This window comes from Rana temporaria, chromosome 3 (assembly GCF_905171775.1).
Source record: "Rana temporaria chromosome 3, aRanTem1.1, whole genome shotgun sequence".
Classification (NCBI taxonomy): Eukaryota; Metazoa; Chordata; class Amphibia; order Anura; family Ranidae; genus Rana; species Rana temporaria.
Window position 1 is genome coordinate 143,168,776 of NC_053491.1, and position 17,278 is coordinate 143,186,053.

General features: G+C 42.3%; 1 protein-coding gene across 49 annotated transcripts in view; it reads right to left on the minus strand.

Moving 5' to 3' along the window:
• Positions 1-388: 388 nt before the first annotated feature.
• The window catches only part of LOC120931788 (mucin-19-like), a 584,870-nt gene continuing 567,980 nt past the window's right edge, over positions 389-17,278 (minus strand). For all 49 annotated transcript variants that reach the window (XM_040343605.1, XM_040343590.1, XM_040343599.1 and 46 more), the window contains 3 exons: positions 16,954-16,993; positions 7,919-8,060; positions 389-828 (listed from right to left, as the gene is read on the minus strand). In XM_040343605.1, coding sequence (XP_040199539.1) covers positions 663-828; positions 7,919-8,060; positions 16,954-16,993 — 348 coding nt within the window. In that variant the 3' untranslated portion in view covers positions 389-662. The remainder of the gene's footprint in view (positions 829-7,918; positions 8,061-16,953; positions 16,994-17,278) is intronic.

The window sequence follows — 17,278 nt, forward strand, 5'->3', positions numbered from 1 at the left end:
AAATAGTTAACTTGATAGCTTAAAAAGCTGGAGGTCTCATTTGCAGAGAATACAAAGGGTTCCTGGCTTATCCTTACCATTTGAAGACATATAATACAAGTTTCCATAAGCCAAGATCAGGCAATTTAAATTATTTTTAAGTGACCAGAGTTAGGCTTCTATTCATTAAACAGGCTGACTTTTAACTTGTTAATAACTTTTTTTTTTCCATGGAACAGCAGGGTAAAATTATTAATTGGCATTGGTATTGCCATGTTAGCTTAATAATTGCTGTTAGATTTTGTTATTTTTAAACTGTACTTATAGCACATAATGGTACTTTGTAAAAAAAGTTAATTTAAATGCAGATCTTTTGTTTTGTGTCTAATTGTTACACCACATGGCCATCTTTTTTCAACTTTCTTTATTGAGAATTTTTTCATAATACAACATATATTGTAAATTAAGCAAATAATGTACTGTTAAAACATCATATATATGAGCAATAAAATATTCTTACTATACTTTTTTCTAAATACAACCATGCAAACTGCTGGAATTTAATGATAAGCATGCTTTGTAGATATATGGTCACAAAAGGTTAGCATTACCAGTTACATAGATCTTTTTTTTATTATTTAAACATGTATTTAAAGACACAGTTAAACTGTTTAGTAGATTTGTTATTTCAAACCACCACAGCTTTTACAAGCACAAGATGCTATATCGTTGAAAGTATGTTCTTCTTTGCTTCCATCTGAACAATCCAACTGAACGCTCCTCTTTTTATGACCTTCTTCTTGGCAGCATTTGCAATTAACCGTAACGTTTCTACTTTGGTCGTCATAGCTGAAAAAAAAAATGCATGTTTTTATGGTAGTAAAGGGTAAAGTCTATTACATCTGCCCTTCCTATGGTGATGGAACATCACAAGATACAGTCACATTTACCTATGTGTGAACATTAAAGTATAGCCACAGCCCAAAATTAGACTTTAAGTTTGGATAGAGTTGGGAATGTTTAAAATCTTTTAGATTTTTTTTTAAATCGATTTCCTAACGGCCTTACTGGTGATATCTTTAAAGTAACAGAAAACCCCCACTCCCTTAGATGGTTGCCTCTACTGAAAGAGTTGTCCCCATTGGAAGTTTTCCCCTCTGCTATACATAGATACAACACTTTATTTTGTATAAAAACACTTCACTATGGATTTTATGGGTGGGTCTAATTTACATGCCCTGGCAGAATTTATGATTTCTTGGACATTTTTCAGAGAATATGATTGATAACACAAAAACTTTTCTTTCACTCCTGGTTTTTGTGTGGCTGAAGTGTTAGGATTTTACCACGATTTCGCGGCCGCGATTTGGCTGCATATTTTCTGTGATTTCAGGGAATGCCTGTGTAACTCGCATCAAAGTTGGACTAAAATAGTGCAGGGACTACTTTGAAGTAGGCACGACTTGAAGTCGTACTAATATGAATGGTTGTCATTGGAAATCACGGGGAACGACTTGTCATGCTACTTTGCAGTACCAAATTGTGGGAAAATTTGTACAAATGTGAAAGGGGCCTAAATCCTTTAACCTCTGCAAACATTGCTGCAGAGGTTAAAGGGGTGGGGGGTCAGCCTGTCAGTGGTCAGACCAATACGCCGCACACTGCATCAAATTGGTCTGCATGTCTCTTGTCCCAGCAGGAAGCCTCTTCTAAAGATGATGCACAAGAAAGCCTGCAAACAGTTTGCTGAAGACAAGCAGACTAAAGACATTGGTCTGGAACTGGAACCATGTCCTGTGGTCTGATGAGACCAAGATAAACTTATTTGGTTCAGATGGTGTCAAGCGTGTGTGGCGGCAACCAGGTGAGGAGTACAAAAACAAGTGTGTCTTGCCTAAAGTCAAGCAGGGTGGTGGGAGTGCCATGGTCTGGGGCTGCATGAGTGCAACTACAGTTTATTGAGGGAACCATGAATGCCAACATGTACTGTGACACATTGAAGCAGAGCATGATCCCCTCCCTTCGGAGACTGGGCTGCAGGGCAGTATTCCAACATGATAACAACCCCAAACACACCTCGAGGTGACCACTGCCTTGCTAAAGAAGCTGAGGGTAAAGGTGATGGACTAGCATTTCTCCAGATCTAAACCCTGTTGAGCATCTGTGTGACATCCTCAAATGGAAGGTGGAGGAGTTCAAGGTCTCTAACATCCACCAGCTCAGTGATGTCGTCATGGAGGAGTGGAAGAGAACTCCAGTGGCAACCTGTGAAGCTCTGGTGAACTCCATGCCCAAGAGGGTTAAGGCAGTGCTGGAAAATAATGGCAGACACACAAAATATTGACACTTTGTGACCAATTTGGACATTTTCACTTAGGGGTGTACTCACTTTTGTTGCCAGCGGTTTAGACATTAATGGCTATGTGTTGTGTTATTTTGAGGAGACAACAAATTTACACTGTTATACAAGCTTTACATTCACTAAGTTACATTGTAGCAAAGTGTAATTTCTTCAGTGTTGTCACACGAAAAGTTAATAAGAAATTTACAAAAATGTGAGGGGTGTACTCACTTTTGTGAGTTACTGTGTGTATATATAAATATATAAAATGTTGCACCAAGATGCTATTTCTTGGTGAAGAAGGTTAGGCAGATAACTTGGGTGGACTCGGTAGAATATCATAGTAGAACCAATTTAAACTGTAGCCAATTAATCTACCAGCATGTGTTTGGCAAGTGGGGAAAAAACCCGTGCAAGAACAGCGAGAACATGCAAACTCCATGCAAATAACATCCTGACTGAGAGCGGTCACATTTTTAAGAACAAACTGAGATATTTTCTAGACATGATTACAAGGGGCTTAGTGGAGACTGCAGTGAGAAATACACCCATCCAGACCATGCTGATCCTCCGGATGTTCCCCAGTTGTGGCTTTTATTTGCTCCGTCTCCTCAGCTCCCGAGCTGGATGCACTACACGGCCGCCATCCTGATATCCAGCGTTTGGCAATTCATTTCAGCCCATTGATACAACATTCATGCATCCGCCCCCTGAAGAAGCGAGCAGGGTCTCGGAAAAATAGTAGGGCTTTATTGATGCTTGTTTTATGCCTGTACATGCTGGATATTATTGATGTCTGCATTATGTCTACATATTTCTCTGTTTATATGTATGTACATTTTATTTGTTTATTGTATATGTGTATCCCTGCAACTTTGAAGTTTTATTGTTGCTCCCTGATGTATAACATTTGTAATAAATATTACATTGGCTATTATGCCGGGTAACTCACAATCATTGTTGTTGTCGCTCCGTTACAAAACACTTTGAAAATAATTAATTGATTTTGTCTCATTGTTCGCTGTGAACATTGGCTAAACCTCTCTCACCTCATTCAAAGTCCCAGGGCTGTCTCTTGTCCCTTTAATTTTTAAAATAGAGCTATATTCGTTAAGACTTCTCTTTAAATTGTTTGTAACGGTTCAGCTTTTTTCTTTTTCTAAATAACATATCATATTTACCTGCTCTGTGCAATGGTTTGAATAGAGCAAATAAGTATGAGGCCTTGTACACACGGCCGAACATGTCCGATGAAAACGGACATGTCTGCTGGGAGGTTTTGGTCTGATGTGTGTACACACCATCAGACCAAAATCCCCGCGGACAGAGAACTCAGTGACGTATACGACACCGACGTTCTCTGACACGGGAGTCCTATGCTTCCACGCATGCGTCGAATCAATTCGATGCATGCGCGGGATTTCTGGCCAGCGGACATGTCCGATGAGTCGTACTAACCATTGGACATGTCCGACGGACAGGCTTCCAGCGGACAAGTTTCTTAGCATGCTAAGAAGCTTTTGTCCGCTGGAAACCTGTCCGCTAGGCCGGAAAACTGTCCAGTAGGCTCTACACATGGTCGGACATGTCCGCGGAAACTGGTCCGACGGACCAGTTTCAGCGGACATGTTCGGTCGTGTGTACAAGGCCTTACATGTTTGAACACCTCTTCTATGGAGTCCCCCCTGCTGAGTACCACATAGCAAACTGCTTGCAAGTTGTCCGTGCTCTATGAGACACACAGAGCGTATGCATGAAGGTAAAAAACCTTTGGTCTTTACCACCACTAGCACAACCTGCACTGCAGAAGTTGTCTTCTTTTACAGCTTACATTGGTCCAGTTTGGTTGACTAATTCCTAATGTATCCTATTCAGCAGGCCACTGGGTATGCAGAAATTCACTGTAGTAGTCTGTGCTACCTACGGTCAGCGCTGGTCTCTTCCAGGTGTCGGTGGAGTGACTTGCAGTCTGAATTCTGAATACAGGGATTTGCTTGCTTGGCCATTCAGAGATTGTCTGCTATTTTTTTCAATGAATACAAGGGGCCAGATCCACCTACCTCTGCGCCAGGCGCAGCGTATCTAAGATACACTACGCCGTCGTAACTTTTTTTCCGAATCCTCAAAGAATTTGCACCGTAAGTTACGGCGGCGTAGTGTATCTTTGGCGGCGTAAGGGCACGTGATTCAAATGGATGTAATGGCAGCGTGTTTTATGTAAATACGTTGTGACCTGACGTAAACAATGTTTTTTTTAAACTGTGCATGCACCGTCCGTGGGGGTATCCCAGTGCGCATGCTCGAAATTAAACCGGAACCAGCCAATGCTTACGACGGTGACGTCATTCTACGCAAATTCCTATTCGCGAACGACTTACGCAATTGGCGTAAAAAATTGGCCGCGGGAACGACGGCCATACTTAACATTGAATACGTCTCATAATAGCAGCTTTAACTATACGCCGGAAAAAGCCAAACGCAAACTACGTAAAAACAATGCGCCGGCCGGACGTACGTTCGTGGATCGCCGTAACTAGCTAATTTGCATACTCAACGCGGAATTCGACGGAAACGCCACCTAGCGGCCGCCGAAAAATTGCAGCTTAGATCCGACGGCGTACTAAGACGTACGCCTGTCGGATCTAGCCGAGATGCCGGCGTATCTTGTTTTGAGGATACTAAACAAAGATACGACGTGCACAATTTGAAATTACGCAGCGTATCACCTTTGTGGATCTGCCCCAAGGTGTTCTCCAATTGGCCAAGGCAGAGATTATGACTTCATCTGCTCCTTCTGCCTCGTTTAAATTAGAGAACATCTTGTATTCCTTGAAGTAATACCAATTTTTCTTTAACTGGCAGAGATGCCATGTGAATGGCCCCCAGTGTTCAGTATACAGAAGGCAAGTCGCTTTAGGAACACTCGGAAGAGACTAGCACTTACTGTATTAGCACAGTGAATCAGATATAAGAAATCAGGTTTAATCAAGCTGGACCATGGTTAAGTTTCACATAAAAAGTAGTCCAGTTTTAATAAGCTCTGGCTCACACCGACACAATCTACTTCAGCATGATTTCAAAGCTGCACATTAGTGCCATTTGCCCTGTCGATTTCATTGTGGCTTGCATCTTAATTTAACAGAAATCTAGGCAAGTCACAATAAAATTGGTAAAAAGTAGCACAGGAACCATTTTTTTATAATGCTGCGAAGTTCCGTTCGGATGGCGCCACCCTTGGGGCTGCTTTTGCTGATTTCGTGTTAGTAAAAGTTTGGTGAGAGACGATTCACGCTTTTCAGGCTTCGTGCTTTTCAGTCTGTTACAGCGTGACGAATGTGCTATCTCCATTACGAACGCTAGTTTTACCAGAACGAGCGCTCCTATCTCATAACTTGCTTCTGAGCATGCTCGTTTTTTTCACATCGTTAAAGCCCATACATGACCATTTTTTACGACGTTAAAAACGACAACGTTAAAAATGACGTGAAAATTTAGAGCATGTTCTAAATTTTTAATGCCCATTTTTTACATCGTGAAAAATGCTCTGGAGCCCACACACGATCGTTTTTAATGACATAAAAAAACGTAATTTTTTACATCCCGAAAAACGGTCGTGTGTACGCGGCATCAGACCTTCAGTGTAGGTTTCCTTTAATGCAATCACGGGATCATTTACACAGATTCTTTTGTCTCAGGTTCTGTCACAGAGGTTCTGCTTTTTTTTTAACATTAATGCCGCGTACACACGATCGGACATTCTGACAACAAAACCGTGGATACACATTGTCGCACAAATGTTGTCAGAAATTCACATACAACGGCACTAAAAAAGGGAAGTTCAATACCAAGCGCGCCACCCTTTGGGCTCCTTCTGCTAATCTCGTGTTAGTAGAAGTTTGGTGAGAGACGATTCACGCTTTTCAGAAGAAGAGAATGCGCTGCATTAAAAGATAAAAAACTTAGCAGACCGAGCCCTTCCGTCTCGCAATTGATTCAAAGCATGCATGGAATTTTGTGCGCTGGAATTGTCTACACACGCTCGGAATTTACGAGATTTTGTTGTCGGAAAATTTGAGAACCAGCTCTCAAATTTTTGTTGTCGGAAATTTCGACAGCAAATGTCCGAAGGAGCCTACACATGGTCGGAATTTACAAAAAACAAGCTCCCATCGAACATTTGTTGTTGGAAATTCTGATCGTCTGTACGTGGCATTATTGTTAACATATTGTTAACATATACCCCATCCAAAAACTAACTTGGCCGTTTATAGGTGGACACCACTGAGCTAAATCACAGAGACAGAATTTTCCAATGGCTCCAGGGAAAATACATTATGGCCTGGATTCAGAGAGATCGGCGCATCTTGAGATCTTTACATCTCATATGTGCTACGCCGACGTAACATTGAGAAGCAAGCTGAGTATTCACAAAGCACTTGCTCCCATATTTATGCCGGCGTAACGTAAATGGACCAGCGTAAGCCCGCGTAATTCAAAGTAGCAAGGCAGTGGGAGTGTTGTATTATAATGAAGCGTGACCCCATGTGAATGCATGGCTGAACGAACGGCGCATGCGCGTGCATGCTCAGAATCACGTCGCAAATACTCCCTAAGATACGACGGCTCAATGCGTACGACGTGAACCTAGCTTACGCCCAGCCCCATTCATGACTTAGGCCGCGTACACATGGTCGTTCCAAACCGATGAGAATGGTCCGACGGGCCATTTTCATCGGTTCACCGCTGAAGTGGCCTGATGTGCGTACACACCATCGTTCCAAAAACCGATTGGGTCAGAACGCGGTGACGTCAAACACACGACGTGCTGAATAAAACGAAGTTCAATGCTTCCAAGCATGCGTCGACTTGATTCTGAGCATGCGCGGGATTTGAACCGATGCTTTCTGTACTAACCATCGGTTTGGACCGATCGGGCAGCGGGCCATCGGTTCGATTTTGAAGCATGTTTTCAAATTTTAGACCGAGGGACAACAGACAGATGGGCTATACACATGGTCGGTTTGGACCGATGAAAATGAACCTAGGTCCATTCTCATCGGTTTTGTCCGACCGTGTGTACGTGGCCTAAGACCAGCTTTTTGGTGGTTTAACTTTACGCCGGAAAAACGCCTTACGTACACGACGTAGATTACAGCGACGGGCGCAAGTACGTTCGTGAATCGGCGTATCTAGCTCATTTACATATTTGATGCGTAAATCAACGGAAGCGCCCCTTGCGGCCAGAGTAAATATGCACCCAAGATACAACGGCGTAGGAGACTTACGTCGGTCGTATCTTGTCAAAATTCAGGCGTATCTCATTTAAAGAATCTGCGCATGGATACGATGGCGCACATTTGGACTTACGACGGCGTATCTGGAGATACGTAGTCGTAAGTCTTTGTGAATCCGGGCCTATGTTCCTATTTAGCATTGTAATAGCCTCTGTATTCGGCAGAACTTGGAATTCTGGTAGAAATAGTTCAAGATGGAGATATTTAAGTTAGCATATGATTCAACTTGTTAGTAAACACATATAAAGGAATGATCATTCTTATTACAATGATTTTATGAATTTGTAAGTGTGTAAAATCTTACCGAGTGCTTCTATCGCATTGTCCAGTGCACGATGAAATGCTTGCTTTAGCTCTACATGTTTTGTACATTTTGGTTCTTGCAACATTTGTAAAAGGTTTTTCTATGGTTATTATTGCTGGTGTTGGTTTACATGTAGTGTCACCTGTAATTATGGAAAAAAAAAATATTAGCATGTTTACACAATTCATTAACAGATATTTTAGTTTTAGCAGTTCTTTAAAATAAGTTACATTGCCTCTCTATTTCCTGTCTTATTTTGGTATAGAAAAATAGGTGTAGATCAATTCAATTAACAATATGTATCTGTGGTGATACTGACACACCATAAAACCCTGGGCATATATAAAAGTAAAACACGCAATTTACCACTAATTACGTTAAAACGGTAATGATGCAGATGCTCGAGGTGCGGCTTATGAATCAAGTTTTCTGACTGCGTGTCTAGGCTGTCTGGCCTACACAGACAGGCCATCAAGCGAGACAAGCAAGATGTTTGAGGCCCCGTACACACGACCGAACATGTCTGCTGAAACTGGTCCGCGGACCAGTTTCAGCAGACATGATCGGTCGTGTGTAGGCCCGAGCGGACAGGATTCCAGCATACATTTGCCCGCCGGGCCTTTTCCCAGCGGGCAAATATTTCCGGGCTTGTTTTAAAACAGCCCGCTGGAATCCTGTCCCCTCGGACATGCTCGGTCGTCTGTACAGACCTACCGTACATGTCCGAGCGCCCGCCATCCCTCGCATGCGTCGAATGACTTTGACGCATGCGTGGAAGCATTGAACTGGCAGGGCCGCCCACGTCGCCGCGGCGACGGCGCGGACACGCCCCACATATTGTTTACGCGCGGATTTCTGTATGATGGTGAGTACAGCCACCATACAGAAATCCCCAGGCATACATGTACGGTGAAAACGGTCCGGCGGACCGGTTTCATCGTACATGTATGCTCGTCTGTACGCGGTCTCAGAGTTACATTTTTAAACACTGGAGGTAGTCTCCATTGGAACAGACACATATGTGTAAGCCAAGCAATTAGTGTTGCCAACCGACCAGATTTAAATTTTGCTGACACAACACCCAAAATTTACTGACACAGCCATGTTTTTACTGACATTTCCAAAGGTTACAAAATTACACTTTTAAGTGCAAATTTCAGTATTTAGGCTACAAACAAGTACAATATGCAATTAGCAATGTGATTTAAGGTAGACATTAAGGCAAAACACATTTTCCTTATTTTATTTCCGATAAAGTAATTAAGTAGCTCAGGGACAGGCCACACACGCACACATGAAATTAACTCTCACAGTGACGGAGCCTAACACAGCAACAAAAGAAAACTCTGCCGAGCCTCAATCTCCAACTTTGCCAGCTGCCTCACAATCAGAGGCAGGCTGACAACTCATGGGGTCCACAGGTTTAAAGATGGCTGCCATGTGTCTTTATGATGCAACATTAATATGACAAGCTTGGGCACCGAGCTTGGCGACATGCAGAGTGGCAGGTGACTTAAAGGGGTTATAAAGCTTCGTGTTTTTTCACCTTAATGCATCCTTTGCATTAAGGTGAAAAAACATCTTACAGCCATCGGCCCCCCTGAGCTCCCGTTTTACTTACCTGATCCATTGGCTCCTGCTGCTGTCAATCAAATCAATGATACGGCGCGCTGGGGGGCAGGGCCGAGTCATACACTTGGCGGCTATGGCCGCTGAGTGTATCACACAGGAGCACGCCTGCAAGGTAACCCCCTCAGGAGAGAGCTTCCCAGAGGGAGAACTCTTGCGGGGAGGAGCCCAGAAGAGGACAATCAGGGCCACTCGGTGCAAAATTAACTGCACAGTGGAGGTAAGTATAACAGGTTTTTTGTTTGTTTTTTTTAAACCGAACCTTTAGTATCCCTTTAAAGGAGTTGTAAAGGCAGAAGTTTTTTTAATCTTAATGCATTCTATGCATTAAGATAAAAAAAACTTCTGTTTGTAATGGCCTCCCCAGCACCCCCTAATTACTTACCAGAGCCCCATCTATCTCCAGCAATGTCCACGAGTGTCTTAGCCATCCGGTAATCTCCTCCTGATTGGCTTAGACACAGCAGCGGTGCCATTGGCTCCCACTGCTGTCAATCAAAAACAGATTGCTCCTTGCTGTGGGGGGCACTCAACAGGAGGGAGGGACCAGGAGCAGTGAAGAGGGACCCGAGAAGAGGAGGATCCAGGCTGCTCTGTGCAAAACCAACTGCACAGAAGAGGTAAGTATAACGTGTTTGTTTTTTTAGTTTTTAAACAAGACTTTACAATGACTTTAAAGCGGATGACCCAATAAAGGTACTATGAGCCTCTCATGAGCAGTGGCACCTTAACAGCATTATGGGGTTCTGGGCAAAGCAATGCACAAGAGCCACTAGCAGGGAGATGGTGACCTGCGGCACCATACAGTGGGTGTGGCTAAATTATACCACACATTAAGTGTGACTTTTAGTCTGATTAGACATTTTTGTTTGGATGTTTTTACACATTTGTTTTTTACAAATTTTTACTTTTTAAAAATGTTTAAATTTAAAACCCCAACTTCTCTGAGCTCCTGGGTCACCCGGATTCTATGTGGTGGACCCAATTAGGGGTTACACACGTTTCCCACATCTTTGTCAACGATAAGTTTATTTCCTTTGAGGACCTAAAGGTACGGAGTGGGGTAACGGATAAATTCTTATACAAGTATCTATTATTACGTCATGCAGCACGGGCACAATTTGAGGGTCTGACCCAGGAGATCACTGAATCACCTCTGGAGGCGCTGAAGTCTTACACGGATATTAGGAAACTACCTGCAGTCGGCTGGGGTCAAACCCTTCCAGATTGCTCAGCGGAAATGGGAGGTGGACATTCCGGGGCTGTCCGAGGAGGGGTGAGAGGAGGCCTCGGAGGTCTGCTTCCTCGATCTTATCGGGTCTAATAATCGGTATGTACAATTAAAATTTATACACCAGTTACACTATACTCCTGCCAGGCTGGCCCGCATAGGAATAAATTCTTCTGCTTCTTGTTCTAGGTGCGGCTCCACTGAGGCCGATTATATACATATGTTTTTGTCATGCCCAGCTTTATCAATGTTTTGGAAGGACTTGTTTTCTTTTTTTAAGGACACCTTACATTTCCCCATTCCTCACACACCGGAGGTTGGGTTGCTGGGAGTGCTTAATGACTTTATAACTACAATCCATGCTCGAACTCTGATACGCACAGTTTTATTCTATGCTAGGAAATTTATTCTGTTACACTGGAAGAGTGCATCTGCTCTGGATATCCAAATGTTGTATCATATGGTGAATAAGGTTATACCCATCTTTAAATGCATATATAAGGGCAGGGCCTGTCCCAAAAAGTTTACCAAGATTTGGCAGCCCTGGCTTGATATTGCAGATTCCTTTTGGAAAGACACCCCACTCTATCAGCCACAGTGGGCTGTAATCAGGAGGGGTTAGGGTTGATCTATTGGTTGATGTTTTAATGGGGGGGTGGTTGGGGTGTGTACTGGACCTTGGAGTGGGGGTGGGTGGGCGGGTTTTCAGGGCGAGTTTGCATGGGTGAATGTGTGTGAGTGTGTGGTCAGTCTGAATATAACTACAACTGTAAGATAATTCAACTGTTTATTAAGTAATGACAAATGGTGTGGGGCCCAGAGTGGTCCACGGTGAATACCCTGTCTCACTTGTTGTTTTTTTTTATTTTTTTTTTTTTTTGTGAATTCTCTTCCAGAGCTCCTCTGTTTTTTTTTTTTTTTTTTTTTTTTTTTTCAGAAAAGTTTTTATTGAAAGTTAATGTCAATACATTCAGATATGCATTACATAAGTAAGTGGTTAATATGACACAAATAAAGTTGGCAAAGAATATCATATAAACCTTACATGTGTACAAAGGCCAAATGAAGAACAACAGATCGTAACCCGTCCCCAACACATGTCTTCTGTACCGAAGGTATATTTGCATATAAAGAAGGAACACCAATAAGGGTCTCATTTAGCTAATACCCATCCTAATAAAGTAAACTAGTGAATATAACGTTTAAATGATAAAATAGCTCTTATCGCTCTATCCTTACACATATATCCTAGTTGCAGACATTTAACTAAATAAACAGAGACTATGAGGAGCAATTCCCCGTCCCGTATACCCCCTTCAGAAACATTAGCTGAATACTGGAGAGGGGGGATAGGAACAAGGAGAAGTTCAATAACGCAAACATCTGGTCAAAAACCTAAATGTTTTTAACCTTCTGCTGAAAAACGAGTCCCAGGTAATAGAAACCTCGGGCCTACCTATAATTAAGAAATTCCTTTCCCAGAGGCTTCAAATCCTCCCAATGAAATTATGATTTTATTTCACACTCCGCAGGTGCACGCATTCGTGCACTACCAAGGGGGTTAAAAGAATATGAAAGGAGTTGAAAGACAGAGCAGTGCAAGATAAAAAGTATGTCTATAGCTTTTTTACCAGAAAGACCTCGGTCAGAGAAAAAGAAAAAAAGATCTAGCTATAAAAGGAATTCGAATCATTAGGCGGGAACCTATGTTGAGTTATGAGTAGTGGGGGTCCTATATAATGTCCAACATCTCCAAATGTGTCTAAATTTTTCCGAGTTGTCATTAGCCTGATGAATCAACCTTTCCATCATCTCTATTTTATCCACCCTCACCTGCCAATCCAACAGTGTAGGCGGAATGGGGTCCTTCCACCGTATCGGGATACATTGAGTAGCCGCATTGATTAAGTGTAATACAAGTGATTTCCGATAGATTGATTGTGGCAGAGAGGTGTGATGAAGAAGATACTGCCCTGGGGTAAAGTCAGGTGTATAGGAGGTAATCTTGGCAATATGCGAATGTACCTCCTGCCAAAAGGGCTGTACTCACTTGTTGTTATGGGTTTCCTATGTTGAGACAAAGGGGTAATTATTCTCCAGAGAATGTCTGATAAGATACTATTGAATCTGTGCTACTATATGCAAGAGATGTAAGAGCCGGTTCACACTGGGCTAGCACGACTTCGGGGGCGACTCGGCAAGGCGTCCTGAAGACAACTTCAGAGGCGACTTGCAAAATTACTTCTGTATAGAAGTCAATGCAAGTCACTCCGAGTCGCCCCCAAAGTCGTACAAGAATCTTTTTCTAAGTAGGAGCGACTTGCATCGCTCCTATTAGAACGGTTCTATTTAATAGAATGGGACGCGACTTGTCAGGCGGCTAAGTCGCCTGATGAGTCGCCCCAGTGTGAACCGGCTCTAACCGTTTATGTGCCTTTTTGATGATTGCATCTGCAGAAAACAAATAAACAAAGTTTACAAAAAAAAAGTTTACATTTATTTTAATTTAATAATTGTTTACATCCTTTTCACAACGCTGTTGGGGGGAGTTTGGTTAGATATCAGGGGCCTAGACAGACCCATGAAGTTTCACTTTTGAGATAGAGAAAAGGTACTGAGGACACATTCAGTATGTACAGGAAAGGAGTGTGGAGGGTAAGACTGGGGCAGTATGTACAGGAGAGGAGTGTGGAGGGTATGACAGTAGGCATAATGTACAGGACAGAAGTGTGGAGATTAAGAACAGGGGGCAGTATGTACAGGAGAGGAGTGTCGAGGGTATGATAGTGGGCAGTATGTACAGGAGAGAAGTGTGGAGGGTATGACAGTGGCAGAATGGGGAGGGATTTCTTTAAGTGGCAGTGTCTGTGAGGTGACCAGGGAGCGATATTAGGAAGATAAGGGAAGGAAAGTGACCATTGAATGATGTTCCTCAGCTGGGGGGTAGGAAGCATTTCTGAGTGATGTCCATTAGCTGGATGTATGAAGTGGCCTGGAGGGTGATGCAAGCTGAGGGGATTTGGCTGCTGAGAAGTGGTCAAATAGTGATGTCAATAATAAAAAAAAACGATTGTGCTCATCTTCAATATATACAGCAATAAATCATACAACAGTACTATGTAAATGTGTATCTATACAAGCCAGCCCCAAGCACTCTGTATGTCCAGATGATGTGAAGTTAATTTGTGACCATTCATTTAACCCTGTGTTATCCAAGCTTTGAGTCTGTACAATCAAAAGTGTAAACTCACACATTAAATGATGAATGGTCATAAATTACCTTCACATTCACACATAGTCATGTGTGCCAGCAGACTCCCCCCCCCCCAAACACACACACTCGCTGTCTCTTCCAATTCTCCTTGTTACCGTAACCCTTCAGTTCACTTCACTGCAAAACCTGCAAAACGAATCCTCCTGAAACTTTGGCAACTTTCCACCCAAGGAGACTTTTCTCAGGAAAAACTCAGCTCACCTCATTCCTGCCTGTAGTATGAGCAGCAGCCAGTGAGAGAGTGCAGGAGACTGGGGGGGGATTGACAGAAAGGAGCTTCAGAGAGCCCAATACATACACTGCAGCACAGCAGTGGAATCCTAGCCCGAGAAAGAGGGACACACCTAGACTGGAAAGCAGAGCAACAGCCAGCAATTCATCCACAGCACCTACGAGGGCCCAGGCACAGCTCCTCTCCTCAAGCCAAGAGCAGGAAGCGGCACTGCAAGGAGTGAAATAGAGTGGTGGGTGGGACAGGCAGGCTCTGCTCAGTGCTGGGAGAAGCTAGTGTCAGCTTCCTCCAGCCCAAGCCGATCCTGAGCCTGATAGCCCGGCCTGCCCAGCGGTGTAAACAGCAAAGCCTGAGTGTTGAGTGTGAAATTCTGCAGCCACTAACACATGCACAACTAGAATCTGCCACAGACTAGTGCCGCTGACTGCCAGAAATGTACAGCATAGTGTCCCTGCTCTTTTGCCGGCTGCACATGGCACCCGTGACAAGCAGCACAGCAGGGACACCATGCAGTTGATTTTCAACAGGACGCTCTGGGGGGTGGGGGAGTTTGAATCCATCTGACCCTTCCCCACTATCTACATCCCTGCTCAAAGTGAAAGTGAACAGATGTAGCGGGCACAGAGTTGTGCTTATTAAAATACAATGGGGAAACCAAGTCATGAACTTTTTGTCACTTTACCAGGACAGACAGTGTAAAACAAGATTTTTGTAGTCTTCAGAAAAAAAGCAAGTAAAATATATATATATATATATATATATATATATATATATATATATATATATATATATATATATATATATATATTTATTTATTATTTTTATTATTTTATGGGAATGGGAGCTACAGGCATCATTCAGATATCCCCGTCTTCAGCCGCCGATTCTCTGCACCATAAGAATGATCAAAGCGGCGGTTCCGCCACTTGATCGTTCTTATAGGCAGCGGGAGGGGACGCCGCCGCCATCCGGTGCTTCTCCGGGCTCTCCCGTGCCATTGGGGGCCCGGAGAGCGAATCGGTCGGCGTCCGCTGCAGAACCATAGAGATGACTGGTGACCAGACGGTCACAGTCATCTCTATTACCGTCGGAGGACCAGGCGCGACGTTATGACATCACGCCCGGTACCCGGAAGTAAACAAAGCCGCAATCGCGGCTGTTGGCATGTAATCGGTGATTCTTTTTTCACCGATTTCATGCTTGTAAGCCTGGAGGAGAGATGTGGGGTCTTATTGACCCCAGATCTCTCCATAAAGAGGACCTGTCACGCTGATTCCTATTACAAGGGATGTTTACATTCCTTGTAATAGGAATAAAAAGGATCCACATTTTTTTTTAAAGTGTAAAAATAAAAAGAATTAAGTAAAATAAAAATTAAATTAAATTTTTTTTTTCTTTTCGCGCGCAGAAGCGAACACGCATGCAGGTCCCGCTCACATATGTAAACACCGTTCAAACCCCACACGTGAGGTATCGTTGCGTGCGTTAGAGCGTGTGCAACAATTCTAGCACTAGACCTACTCTGAAACTCGAAAATAGTAACCTGTAAAAAAATTTAAAGCGTCACCTATGGAGATTTTTAAGTACCGAAGTTTGGCGCCATTCCATGAATGTGCACAATTTTAAAGCGTGACATGTTAGGTATCTATTTACTCGGCATAACATAATCTTTCACATTATACAAAAAAATTGGGCTAACTTTACTGTTTTGTTATTTTTTAATTCATGATTTTTTTCCCCAAAAAAAGGCGTTTGAAAAATTATGCAAATACCGTGCAAGACAAAAAAGTTGCAATGACCGCCATTTTATTCCCTAGGGTGTCTGCTTACAAAAAATATATAATGTTTGGGGGTTCTGATTAATTTTCTAGCAAACAAATTGTGATGTTTACATGAAGGAGATAAGTGCCAGAATTAACCCGGTGGGCAAGTGGTTAAAATAAGTGGATTTGAGCATTGTAATCTGTACCTTATAAGAGAATGATTATTTTAAAATGTAATCCATTTGAGTATTTACATTATATAAAAGAGTTCAAGGGGTGAGGTGCACGTTGATCACAGCAATAGCAATCAAGCCTTCCCAAGGGCCATATTATAGAAAAAACGAAATGGGATTGCTCCACAAAGATGTTTTAATAAAGAAATATTAATAACATCAAAAATATAAGGCAGTCATGGTTAAGAGTTTCGGGCTAGTACAGATAACGCCCTTCTTCCAAACCTCATGCCTACAAATGACCACATACATGGTAGAATATATAGCTCATCATTAATCTATTAAAAAATCTGTAATCGATTAATTAGTAGATCACTATATGAAACTCTTTGTAAATTCATAATATGGTTCAATCTTGGAACAAAATGATCAACAGGTGTATCAAAATCGAAATCGCGGTAAAATCGCGCATTTTACCGCGATTTTGAATTCGCAGCAGTGTGAACCTAGGCTCAATGTTTATTAGAATCAGATTGAAGTTTTTTATAGAGCAGCTAAAAGACTGAAGCTTAACGCTGGTATGTGCAGGGACTGCAAGATGCCTATACCATGTCAAATTCAGGTATTCGCACTGCTTTCATTTAACAATATACATTTTAAGATGTATTAATGATTAGAGAGCTGCATCAACGGGCTTCTGAAACATAAATTGAGCCATGATAAAATCACTTACATGTATAGCAGCATTTATCTGAATCATAAGTTCTCCTGTCCTATAAGGCAAATGGTTATACAGTATAGTTAGGAATCAAACATTTAAATAAATAAAAAAAGCAGAGTAACCAAACGGAAAAAGTAATTGTATCTGTAAAGCACAAAGTGCATCATTACCACTATGAACAGTCCACCTGGACTAGTTTGTCTGTCTATTTAATTTATTTTTATGGAAAATTGTATTATATTGGAGTAATCTAAAAGATCTGGATCATAGAACATTTGTCCTGAAATATACATTGATATCCAAAAATTCAAGCTAATTTCAATGATTTTGTAAATAA